Source organism: Anolis carolinensis, chromosome 6 (genome assembly GCF_035594765.1).
Source record: "Anolis carolinensis isolate JA03-04 chromosome 6, rAnoCar3.1.pri, whole genome shotgun sequence".
Taxonomy (NCBI): domain Eukaryota; kingdom Metazoa; phylum Chordata; class Lepidosauria; order Squamata; family Dactyloidae; genus Anolis; species Anolis carolinensis.
This window is the reverse complement of record NC_085846.1, coordinates 98,872,157-98,885,307: the sequence shown is the minus strand read 5'-3', so window position 1 is coordinate 98,885,307 and position 13,151 is coordinate 98,872,157. Positions and strand designations below refer to the sequence as shown.

Sequence of the window (13,151 nt, the reverse complement as noted above, 5' to 3'; positions counted from 1 at the left end):
TAGTCTATTTTAAAACAAATAGGATTGAACAGGAAAAATAATTATCATGTGATTATGACAACTGGTAGATATTAGTACATGGCCATGCATAATGGTTTGGGAATAGAACACAGTAGGTTGAATTCCAAATATTTATTTAATTACAGTATTTATATTCCTCCCTTCTCACCCCGAAGGGGACTCAGTGCGGATCACATTACACATATAAGGCCAACATTCAATGCCTTAACATAGAACAAAGACAGAGACAAACGCAGTCTCCGAGTTGGCCTCGAATTCATGACCTCTTGGTCAGAGTGATTTGTTGCAGCCGGCTGCTGCTGGCTGCTCACCAGCCTGCGCCACAGCCCGGGCCTGAGAGTAGATTGAGAGTAGATTGATTGAACTCTGTGTCCAAAGTATAACTTTGGTCCTGCATAGGTCCTACCCATTATGGCTAAGCCAGAGTACTGATTCAACTACTTAGCTGTGTAATATCTCTGCCAGAGGTTTTTTCTAGCCTTGGTATCTAAATTTTGGTGATTCAGTCAAAATGGAACCACAGATGGTCCCTCTTCCCTTTACCTTCCATGTCAACTTGTAATCCAGTTTATCCTTAGATATTGTTTTTTACTGATTGAAGTGTATAATTTGGCATGAAGGTGTCTTGCGGGTTTCATTAAGAGGCAACCTATTCTACCCTCTTCGGCCTGTATTCTACCATCAAAATATGAGTTAGATCATGTTGTAGGAAAGTTGTTCTGTACCAACTTAGGCAGTTTATCACATACTTAATGATTGTAAGTAATACCATATTTTGATGCACTGCCACTTAGCATTATAATCCTCATAGCAGCAGCACCAAAGGAGAATCCATTGTAGTATTTGAAAGGTCATGGCAGCAGAAATCATGAGAAATATAGCATTGCTAAAATACACTAGCATTGTCCCCAACAACTTGGCTAAGCCAGAACTGAAGTTTTTGTTACTGAATTGCTTAAGCCCACGAACACTGGGGTACTTGTGTTCCAACATTGTTTTCCTGCATTTGAGGAGGCTTCTTATTCTAAGCAGCCACCTACTCTGAAGGACAACTCCCATTTCACACCAAACTCAACTGGTAGCCCTGGGGCTGAATTTTTATCTCTCCCCTAAACTTAGAGGAGATCCAGCCTCCTTGTCTTATTCTTGGATCTCACTACATCTATACCCTTCAGGGTCTGGGGCCTATAGGGGAAGCTTGAACTTGAAGGCCATATACTTGTCTTCACTGGAAGAGTCCTCCAATAGTGTCATGACATTTGCATTGCAACAAGGATAGCTGAGGATAATGTATTGTTTGGAAACACACACATACACACAGCTCCTGTAATTGCAGCTAAGCTCAGAGGAAACAGAATAGTGGAAATGTATGGCAGCAAATGAAATCAGAGTCCTTGCTTATAAAAAATATCCCAGTGTTTCAGCATTGTGAGCCCAGGCTCCACTGAAACACTACCAGGGCTCTGCATATGGCAGCAACTCGGGGAGAATCTCAGCACCTCAAACCTGAGGCTAAGGTCTTTTTCTTTACCTGATGTATGATTTCTGTAATCAGAATCAATGGGGATTGAACCTGATAGCATGTTGGCCAATGAATGTAGGGTTGCGATAGGAATTCTAGTTAAAAGTTTTAGCTAAGATCATGGGGGCTGGTGAGTCCAATGATAACTGGATGGTAAATTTCTATGGTTTTAGTCTGAACTTGGTAAGAACTATCTCTGTTTTGGAGATAGGATTAACCAGTCAGATACGCCACTTAAAATTAGGATTAAAACCCAGAGTGGAACCATTGACGCAAAGGGTTGTTGTATGTCTTTCGGGCTGTGTGGCCATGTTCCAGAAGTATTCTCTCCTGACGTTTCGCCCACATCTATGGCAGGCATCCTCAGAGGTTATGAGGTATGGATAAACTAAGTAAGGAAAGGAAAGAATATATATCTGTGTAGAGTCCAGGGTGTGGCAAGAGTCCTTTGTCACTGGGAAGCCAGCATTAATGTTTCAGTTAATTACCCTAATTAGCATTGGAAAGGTTTTGTCTCTTGCCTGGGGGCATCCTTTGTTCAGTCATTAGCTGTCCTCTGCCCTCAGAGTGTTGGTTCCCATCTACTGTTTTGATTTTAGAGTTTTTTAATACTGGTAGCCAGATTTTGTTCATTTTCATGGTTTCTTCCTTTCTGTTGACATTGTCCACATGCTTGTGGATTTCAATGGCTTCTCTGTGTAGTCTGACATGATAGTTGTTGGAATGGTCCAGCATTTCTGTGTTCTCAAATAATATCCTGTGTCCAGACTGGTTCATCAAGTGCTCTGCTATGGCTGGAGTCAGGAGAGAATACTTCTGGAACATGGCCACACCGCCCGAAAGACATACAACAACCCTGTGATCCCAGCCATGAAAGCCTTCAACAACACATTGACGCAAATATATTGCAGTTACCAGCATCTACTGAGTTCAACACGTTTGAAGAATACATGGTTGGAAAAGGCCACCCAACTCCAAATGTTTTTATAATACTTATTTATAAATTATCAATTTCTTTTGAAAAGATTTCTTCCCTGTGACCTGCCTGAGCCAAAAGTTAAGGGACAAAAAAAATCCAAGGAAAACTTTTGTGGGGAGGATGATACTACTCTTGTCATTCCTGTGTTTTGTAGTTTGGAATTTTGTAATCTTACCATCTTGACCTCACAGTAATAAATTTACATAGATGCAGTTTAGGTGCTTGTACAGCAGTGTTTGACTGATGTTAATATTTGGTGTTCAGCCAGACATAACACGTCAACCAGTCATAGAAGCAATTGAAGAAGAGAGCAGTGATGTCAAACTTCCAGTTACAATTGAAATTCCTAGTGCATTTGAGGGTGGTAAGTAAACCATTCAATTTTCTCTATCTTGCTTAGGTAAAGGTAAATGTTTTCCCCTGACATTAAGTCTAGTCATGTCCAACTCTGGAGATTGGTGCTCATTTCCATTTCTAAGCTGAAGAGCCGGCATTGTCTGTAGACACCTTCAAGGTCATGTGGCCAGCATGACTGCATGGAGAGCTGTTACCTTCCTGCCAGAGCGGTACCAATTGATCTACTCACATTTACATGTTTTGGAACTGCTTAGGTTGGCAGAAGCTGGAGCTAACAGCGGCAGCTCATTCTGTTTCCCGGATTCGAACCACCAGCCTTTTAATCAGCAAGTTCAGCAGCTCAGCGGTTTAACCCTCAGTGCCACCAAGGGCTCTACCTTGCTTGCTCTTCCTAAATATTGTAGCTTTCTCTCTCTCAATTGGTAACAAAGCATCTATAGACATTTCTACTGGGAAGAATATATGAAAATTATGTTGCTTATTTCCAACAAGTATAGAAGCAGAGAGGTTTAACACCATTATTTAAAGGAATACCCAGATCTTTCTGTTTCAGAAATAGGACACAAGTCTGTAGATAAAAAGCTGGTATTATAAGTATTCCAGAATGCACAAAATAATTAAAACACATCTGAAACTCTATCCACAAGTTGGCATGTATGCTGCATTGGAGGCAGTGGTTCTATGCTGAATCTATTGAATGTGCTTCTGAGTAGACTGGGCTGCAAAAGAGTATAAGAATCAATTGAGATATTAGTTTAAAGGAATGAAGAGACATAGAGTCAGATTGGTCATGTTCAGTGGGATAAATAGAAATACTAGGGTGCATCTATACTATAAATGCAGTTTGACTGTTTATGCAGTTGAACTGTGATGGCTCAATGCAATGTGATCCTGGGAGCTATAGTTTAGTGAGGCACCAGCATGCCACACATCTATGCCACTTTTCCTACATTAGTAAACCGTTGTGTTCAGTGCACTTACTTCTGTTCATTCTTTTTTCTCTCCTTCCTCCTTTGGACCTTCATTATCTATTGTGCAGCAGAGATAAACAGGATAGTAGAGATATCCAAGCCTCTTGTTGTGTGATATATAAACCTTGGGTTTATTTGTATGTACTCAAGAAGATTTTTCTCACAGTCTGGTAGCAAGGCACTGTTTGCTCCGTAATCTCGAGGGACAGTCTTAATGAGCAAGAAAAGCATGAATCCGTAAGATAAAACTCTGGAGGAACAGAGGCTCTTTGGCCCATTTGTTGAGAAGAGAAAGCTCAAACAGAAATATCTGATGCACAGAAGCAACTCTGGTTGTTCAGGCTGATTACACTGTTTATTTCAGTTTCAAATCCATTTGTCAACCAAGAGGAAGAGGTTAAGAGGAAGGTCACATAGGACAGATCATTCCAGTAAAGGCCATGACAAAGGATTCATAATAAATGTAAAATCCATACCTTTCTCATTATTGTAACCTTTTAAAGTATCATACCCTAAAGTATCATCATATGATTTGCTGTTTAATGTTCTGTTCTGATCAGCACAATGTTTTAGCTGGTTTCTGCAGAACTAAAAATCAACATTGTATCTGCATTAGAACACTCTTGTGAACTATCATATAGTATGAGAAACTCCAAACCAGAAATCTTCTAAAGAAGGAAGCCTTAACATCTAAAATGGTATCAGAGTCTTTTATTGTGGATTTGTATGTAACCAATATGGTCTCACCCATGCACAAGACAGAGGTATCAGGAATCTTGAAGGTATCTCAAGTATGTTCCCAAACGTTCATAGAATTAACCCACCTCCCACAATTGAAGGAGAAATTCAAGGGATGGGCTTGCAGAACCGTAAACAGCCTGATGTGGATTAACCATGCTCAGTGAATACAGAATGCTGACTGATCGTGGAAAAGAGAACAGAAAACTAGGAAGGAGGAGGAAAGGGAATATCATGGAAAAGGGCATGGTTGACTAGCTAGAAGCCTGAACAGAAACAGTCCATACTGCAGTACTTTGTTCCCTTTTCCCATGGTTCCTTCCCCTCTTCTTCTTCTGTTTCCTTATTAAGAGCTATAATCCTATAATCAGAACTACATCCACCATTTGTTCTCCAAATGTGAGCATCAAACCAAATATGGGTGCCTTCAGACTATACAGTTATAGCATTTTGAGATCATTGCACAACCATGACTTCATCCTATGGAATGCCTGGATTTGTAGTTTGGTGAGGGGCCTAGACTTGGCATCCAGAAAGCTTTAATGTGATAGTTAAGGGAAGGGAAGTGGAGAATGCACTAGGTGCATGATTGAACTACATATACTATGATTCCATAAGTTAAACAAAGCTATTATGGGATTGTTGAAGAGCAATGATTGCGTAGACTGGATATGCCCTATGCTCAACATCTGCTATAAAAATAATAGCCACTATTCTGTGTCAGCTACTTAGTTATACTGAACTGAGTAACTTCTGCTTGTCTGATCCCACCAAACCTGATGGCAAGATCTTTCGCCAGTGCTTCACCAGCAGAATAGACTGCATGCAACTGATACCCAGCAACGCAGATTTGGAAAAAGGAAATATGATCCTGGCCATGGTGCCATAATTGTGACCAAGTAGCAACCATGAATACAGAGCAATTACCATCCATAGACAGTAGAAAGTCACTACTTAGTCACCAGTGGGACACTCCTGACATGATTGTCATTCACATGCCTGCCTACTTTTATGGACATCAGCTACATGAAAAGAGGAGCAATTGAAGCACTGGTGAATGACATTTTTGGCAGTTTTGGGGGCTCAGTCCAGGACAAGTTACTTTGTGTTGCTGTTATTGTATGCCTTCAAGCCATTTTGGACTTACTGTGTCCCTAAGACAAACTATCGTGGAGTTTTCATGACAGAACTTGTTTAGAGGGAGCTTGTACTTACCTTCCTCTGAAGCGGATAAAGCGTGACTTGCTCAAGTTCACCCAGTGGGTTTCCAATGCTTGAGTTGGGATTTAAATCCTGGCTTCCCAGTTTTCAGGCTACTGCATGTTACTGGCTTGGTTACTAAATCAAATATATTTAAATTTATTTATTTATCATGTCAGAAGTGAACTGAGGGTACAAGTTGTAATGTATTTGAGAACAAAATTTAAAAACCTTGGCATTATACTAAATGTCTTTTGACCAGAAGCTAGCCACTTGGAGTGTCTCTGGTGTTGTTATAAGAAGGTCCTTCATTGTGCATGTGGCAGGGCTCAGGCTGCATTGTAGTCGGTGATCTGTGGTTTGCTCTTCTCCACACTCGTATGTTGTGGACTCCACTTTGTAACCCCATTTCTTAAGGTTGACTCTGCATCTCGTGGTGCCAGAGTACAGTCTGTTCAGCGCCTTCCAAGTCGCCCAATATTCTTTGTGCCCAGGAGGGCATCTCTCGTCCAGCGTCAGCCACTGATTGAGGTTCCAGATTTTAGCCTGCCACTTTTGGATTCTTGCTTGCTGAAGTGTTCATGCAAGAATCAACTTGCCATATGCAACCAACCAATATATTTAAATAAGTAGCCATTATTTCTGTTGTAGTTATGAATTCAGCAAAAAATGAGCAGATAACACTTTTTTGGCATGTCATCTATGTGTGCAATTTTTTTCTTTATTAGATAAGCAATTACAAATAAATATGGTTTCTTTTTCTGTATTTCATTTAAATCTGTTTTTGCTGGTTTGTTTGGGGAGGTAACTTTCAAATCAAACATCATTTAATTGGTAAAAGCTTAGCTCAACTTCAAAAGGGCATGTCACTCCCAACGTGACACTGCCATCAGAACTGAAGGATTTATAAGCCTCTGGCTTCTGATTTTGCTTCTGAACAGAGCAAATTTATTATTTTGTGTCTGTCTTCCAGCACAAGGCATAGGAATGTCTGCTTCCAGAGCTGCAGTGACAGTATCTTATTGAAACATTATAGTGATAACTTTATCAGCAGCGTGTGACATGGGGTGACACCAGGACACAACATGTGCCTTTGTCATAGACATCTACAAACATTACAGATAAATTATTTGCTTGTTCTAAACCAGAGCCTACATTTCCTCACCATCTCTTCCCTGCTTTTTTCTTGGATTTAACTTTTAAAGTGTCTGTTTCTCCAGTGGTTTGAATTTGCTTTGAAGAGCTTAAAAGTCTGACCGAATGACAAAACTCACACGTAACATTACTAGTGACACTTTAAATGGAATTTTTCATTCAGACGTTGACATTAAACTAGAAAGGCCTTTTGGCTGTGACCATACAGGCATAATAAATTGTGTATGTTTGCAATGCTGACTGAATTCTGCCCATATGCTGCGCTGCAAGGCGACATGAATGAAGCATTTACCAAATCAGGCCCACCACATTAAACAGAAAAACAATCTTTATTCATGGTAACTTATCAGTTTCAATTAATCAACCTTAACAATGGAAATTCTGATGTGTTCAAGCAACTTGAAAGCAATAGGTCATCTCCAGGGCAGCCATGTTGTGTCTTTGTGCCTATGGCTTCAAACAAAGCGACATCTCACATAAATGTCCATACACAATTCCATATTGCCAGAAGAGCTAGTTTAAAACATCTAAGCTCACCTTAGTCTCGAATGTAGCCATGCTGCAGGTTGTATGTACACAGTTTTCTTGGAGTTTTGCTGTTCCCAGATGTAATTGTTTTCCAGTATTTTGTCTTTTGGGGTTTGTTTTTTTTTTGGAGCACTGTTAAGTTCAAACAAAGGAAAAGACATTTCCATTGGATGACCATCCTTTCAGTTCCTCTGCTGCTATGTGAATAAGCATTGTGCAGGCCATTCCAGTGGTATTGAAAGGGGGTAACCATTGGTTTGATTTGGTTACACGGTTTCGTAAAGCGCTCCCTCCCACTGCCTTAGGGTCTGTGAAAGGTCCGTGACCTGTTTAGAACTGCCAAGTGAAATGTCATGTCGCCCCTCCCAAAGGGGAGTATCTGCATTCATTTGATCCGTATAAAAAATGATTGGGGATGGTGAGATCAGTGCTTTTGAATTGCAATTTATAGCAGTTTACAAAAATGCACATTGTTGGAAAAGAAAACGTGGAAGTGTTTCTTTCCAAATTGCATTACCTGTGAAATGTCATTAGTCTTTTTAAGATAGTTTCATCCAGTTTTTACTATGAAACGCAACACAGGCTTGCAGCGAAGAAACTGACTTTGTTCTCTGTGTTATCGTTCATGGTCTTTCGTATTGTTTCTCTATTTAATTTCAGAATCCAAGCCTCTTGGGAGACCAAAGTTTCATGCTTATTTTGCAGATTTCCTGTTTTATTGCTGCTTTCTTTATGATAATGGCATGCCATGGCATTTTCTCCAGAACTGCGTGATAATCACATTCTCCTGTTTAGAGCTTACGCAAAGCCAAGCTTTAAACACTTTCCCTTTGAGTTCGTATACATTTCTGCAGACTGCTAATTTCTTACAAATGAACTAGAGTGGGGTTTTTTTCAGTTCCTATTCCCTTCCATTTTGTCGCAGAAGTATTTCCAAAAGATTCAGGCAGTAGATAAATACAATTAGTTGCAATTGGGAGCTTCTGTGTGCTCTGAACAATATTTCATTGAAATTATATTTGTGTATGAGTGTGTGTGTGTGTGTGTGTGTGTTTGTAGTGCTTTGGATGCCTTCAAGTTGTTTTTGACTCATGGCAACCCAATCATTTCTTGGCAGGATTCCTTAAGAGTGGTTTGCCTTCTCTGAGGCTGAGAGAGTATGACTTTTCCAAGGTCACCCAATAGGCTTCCATGGCTGAGCAGGGATTTGAACCCTGATCTCCTGAACACTCAAACCTAACTGGCTCTCAAGGGCATAACATACTTCTTCACTTTGTTTCTCACTTATAAACTGCATAGACATGTACATATATATGGTTCTGTATTTATAAAAAATTCACATAATATATATTGATTTATAATAACATTATCAGTATTATTTTGCTGAACAAGGATGGATGGCTAGCATTATAGATACGCAGGAGACAACACACTCCAGATGGGTCAGCAAGCAACTTTCAATAGCAGGCTGTGGTTAGCTTCCAAAGAATAAGCAGACCTTGCCTGTCCAACCTCCAATGGAGGCTGAAGCTGATTATTTATTGGGATTCTCTAGGAGATGTAGTGGGCATCTGCTTCCCAACCTACAGAAGGTTCAAAGTCAACCATATTTTGCTAATAGTTTTATCTGTGACATCATCTAATTAACTGCTTAGCCTCATGACACCATCTTGCACGCCAACAGCAACATTGCATGGGTAAACAATAAAGAAGTTTGCACAGGAGCTAGAATAATAATTAACATGTAAATTATAGATTTTTTAATAATTAACATGAAATAAGAGCATTGGTTTCTTTTCTATGACATTTCATTCTGCTCAAAAACTTTAATCTGGGTCCATGAGATGGTTGCTCCCCACCTCTTACCCTGGTAGACATCCCTGCTTTTTGAACAGCTCCTTCTAGCAAAATTTCAATAACAACAACAATAATGTTATTTCTTACCTGCCTCTCCTCTTGGCTCGAGACAGGTTACAGAATAATTAAAACACATTAACATTGTAAAAAATACCACAGATACACATATTTAAATGTTTTTCTATAAAAGATGGATATTAAAACGTATTTCTTCTGTCAACCTAGCAGTTCGAAAACATGCAAATGTGAGTAGATCAATAAGTACCGCTCTGGCGAGAAGGTAACGGTGCTCCATGCAGTCATGCTGGCCACATGACCTTGGAGGTGTCTACAGACAACGCTGGCTCTTCCACTTAGAAATGGAGATGAGCAGCACCTCCCAGAGTCGGACACGGCTAGACTTGATGTCAAGGGGAAACCTTTAAAATACTTTTATCTTATTTCTTTAAAATATGTATTCAAATACACAAAGCAGATTAAACAAAGTAGACACATTTAAAATTAATGTTTAAAAATGGTCTGGGTAGGCCTGCCGGAAGAGATAGGACTTTAGATGGTTTTTAAATTCTGACAGCTCATTTAGCTGTCAGAACTTTTCTGGCAGGTCATTCCACAGTCTTGGGGTGCCTGGTAAAAAGGTCATCTAGATGATGGTCACCAGTCGGATTCTGGCTGGTTGGAGTAACCGCGGGGCGGATTATATGGAAGAAGGCAATCCTTTAGGTAACCTGGATCTAAACCATATAGGGCTTTAAAGATCAAAACCAACACTTTGTACTTTGCCTGGAAATGAATTGACAGCCAGTGGAATGACTTTAGCATAGGTGTGATATGTTCACTCCTAGATGTTCCTGTAACCAGTCTGGCTGCTGTATTTTGAACCAACTGGAGTTTCCAAACTTGGTACAAAGATAGCCCAATGTAAAGTGCATTGTAGAAGTCCAAACTTGAAGTCCAAACTAGCACATGCACTACCATCTTAAGATCCTCCGAATCTAGGAAGGGGCACAGCTGGCATATCAGCCGAAGCTGAAAGTAAGCACTCCTGACCGTCGCATCTACCTGGGCTGACCTTTGAAGAGACGGCTCCAGGAGCACTCCCAAGCTGCAAACACAGTCTTTTGGAGGAGTGTAACCCTATTCAGGACTTGTTGACACACCTTCAACGAGTATAACACAATGTGAAGGTGCATTGACAGGAAAAGGTGGCATATACAAAACTTCTGTCTTTTATACCACAGAGAAAAAAGGCATAACAACCTGCTTTCACTGCACTGGTCTATCAGGCTATTGTTATCTATTGAGATTTCCTGTTGCCTATCCTCATTTTGGGGTCTGCTTTTTAAAAATTCCTACATGGAAGCATGTTTTACATGTGAGTGTTATAACGGATGAAACAACCTTTATTTTCATTTCTAGTATTCAAATCATATTGAAATGAACAGGGTGTTCTTCCATGGTTATTTAAGCTCAGGTTGATAGCAAAAGCGTATACATATCTACTCAGAAGTAAGCTCAGATTAATTTAATGGGACTTAATCCTAGACAAATGTGTATGGGAATGCAATCTGTGAGGGTGTCTTATGAGAGGGAAACCTTGAGTCTGAATTGTGTACTGTGAGGCTACCTAGTGAGTTTATGGCACAGGTGTGAGTCAAAGCCTGGGCTTGATTCATAACTTGCTGTGAAATCCTATAAAATAACTTTGATGAGTTCAGTGAACCTTCTTCTCAAGTATGTATCAGATTGGAATCCTCCAGTGAAATCCTCTACATCAGTGGTTCTTAACCTGTGGGGCTCCAGATGTTTTGGCCTTCAACTCCCCAAAATCCTAACAGCTGGTAAACTGGCTGGGATTTCTGGGAGTTGTAGGCCAAAACACCTGGGGACCCACAGGTTGAGAACCACTGTTCTACATGTCTCTATCCAGAGGAATGCAAAAAGATGCTCTTGAGTTCAATGGGATTTGGTGCCAGAAAAACTGTATAGAATTGCAATCTTGGGTCAGAATTCTGTTGATGCATTATATCAGTGTACCTACAGCAGAGCAACTGGTGGTGACCGGGGGGGGGGGGGGGGAGCATGACAGATGTAGCAGCCACAAAGGAAAAAAACACGGGAAAAACAGGGTCCTCAAAGGTGGACAATTTTGTCTATCTTCTCTTGCCACAGCTATGTGACCTTGAAAAAAAGATCAGTGTGATTAGCATGATGTTCAAATTATTTGAATGCAATATACTGAATTTTAATTTTTTTTTCGTGTCAGGAGCAACTTGAGTCGCTTTTACTGAATTTTAATTTATTTGTAGAGACTTCAGCAGGTATTCAAGATTAGTAATGACCTGTTGGCCAAGGTTAAACAAACACACATACACTGCCACCTTTAAAAGGGGTTCTGAGATCCCTATTGAGAGCCCCTACTTGGTTGCCCCATATCCCAGCAAGAAGGCCTGGTCTGTCTACAGCTTTTCTTCTTCTTTTCTCTACATCAGAGTCTGCAGATGAGGAAGAAGTTGAGGAATCTGCACCGGCACCATCACCCCTTTCCTCTGTACCTTGATAGTGTTGCTGAAACAACCTGCTGGGAGAAGGAAAAAGGAAGATGAAATTCATTGCAGCATCTTCTTAGGCAGCTCGCCTACCTGGAAAGGATGCATGCTTTCACCAAGGATGCCCTGAAAGCCATCCCTCTTGTCCCTTGCACGTTTCTGGTCATGCTTCTCAGTTATGAAGCCTAGGAGATCAGTAGTTCTTATGCTATACGCTTGCTTATAGGCTTGTCCATCCCCACTAGAAAACTGGCTGTTATCATCAAGTCATGAATGAATTTCAATAAAGTGATAACTCCAGCCACATCTCTTTGAGTCATTACATTACAATTGTCTGTGATTACAATGTGCAATTAAATATAATGCAATATAAAATGGTAAAACAGGAATGGCACTTTAGCCATTACCTAATTTATTTGAGTTTGAGCTTTTGATGATATCAGTCCACTTCTTCTGATTCACAGCCGTCTTCTTCACTGATCTATTCCAGGGGTTAGGAACATATAGTACATTTCCTGCCAAAAGGTACTAGACTCCAGTTCCCATCAGCTTCATCTGCATGGCCAGTAGCCATGGATGGATGACGGCAGCTGAAGTCCTTCACCATATGAACCAAAGTTTCCTCACCCTTTGTCTCTAGTTCAGTGCTGTCCATCCAGTTTTCTCCTGGAATGTAACACCTGTGTCAAACATCTAATGAGTAATGACTATGTTCACATGGTGAAATATATAATCAGTCACCATCTGGGAGCAACAGATTAGAGAAGGGTGACCTACACTAACAGTTTCCACAGGCCTCAACAAAGGTCTTCAACACTTCCTCAAGACCCTTATCATGAGCTGAACCCAGGACTTTCCAAATATAAGGCATTAATTCTGCCCATGAACTACCATCCTCTTCTTTTCTAGAGGACATAAAAATTGTGGGCTTCTATATGGTGCTTGACTCAAGTTTCTGCCATTCCTGAGCATTAACCATGTTGCCTAGGCCTGATCAGAGTTGGACCACAGGTTCTCCACCCTTGCTATAGCAAAGAATGATGAGATGGTTGGTAGAAACATCTTGATTTATTTTTTAAATAATATGTAACTTTTTATACTCATTCAAAGCTTTGGTTGCACCAGGACTTCATATGAAAGCTTCCTTCCAAGGTGAAAACTTACCACAGCCCATCCTTCATCTTTTGAGATAGTGATGATAACAAGATTGCCTCTGAACCCTGACTTTCATTCAGCAGCAACCATCCCTCCTTCCAACCCAAATCACAATAGAG

General features: G+C 40.4%; 1 protein-coding gene across 1 annotated transcript in view; it reads left to right on the top strand.

Annotated features, from left to right (window-relative positions):
- c6h10orf67 (chromosome 6 C10orf67 homolog) overlaps positions 1–12,177 on the top strand; it is a 42,525-nt gene extending 30,348 nt beyond the window's left edge. The window contains exons 15-16 of the mRNA XM_062984240.1: positions 2,787–2,886; positions 11,821–12,177. Coding sequence (XP_062840310.1) covers positions 2,787–2,886; positions 11,821–11,888 — 168 coding nt within the window. The 3' untranslated portion in view covers positions 11,889–12,177. The remainder of the gene's footprint in view (positions 1–2,786; positions 2,887–11,820) is intronic.
- The last annotated feature ends 974 nt before the right edge of the window (positions 12,178–13,151 follow it).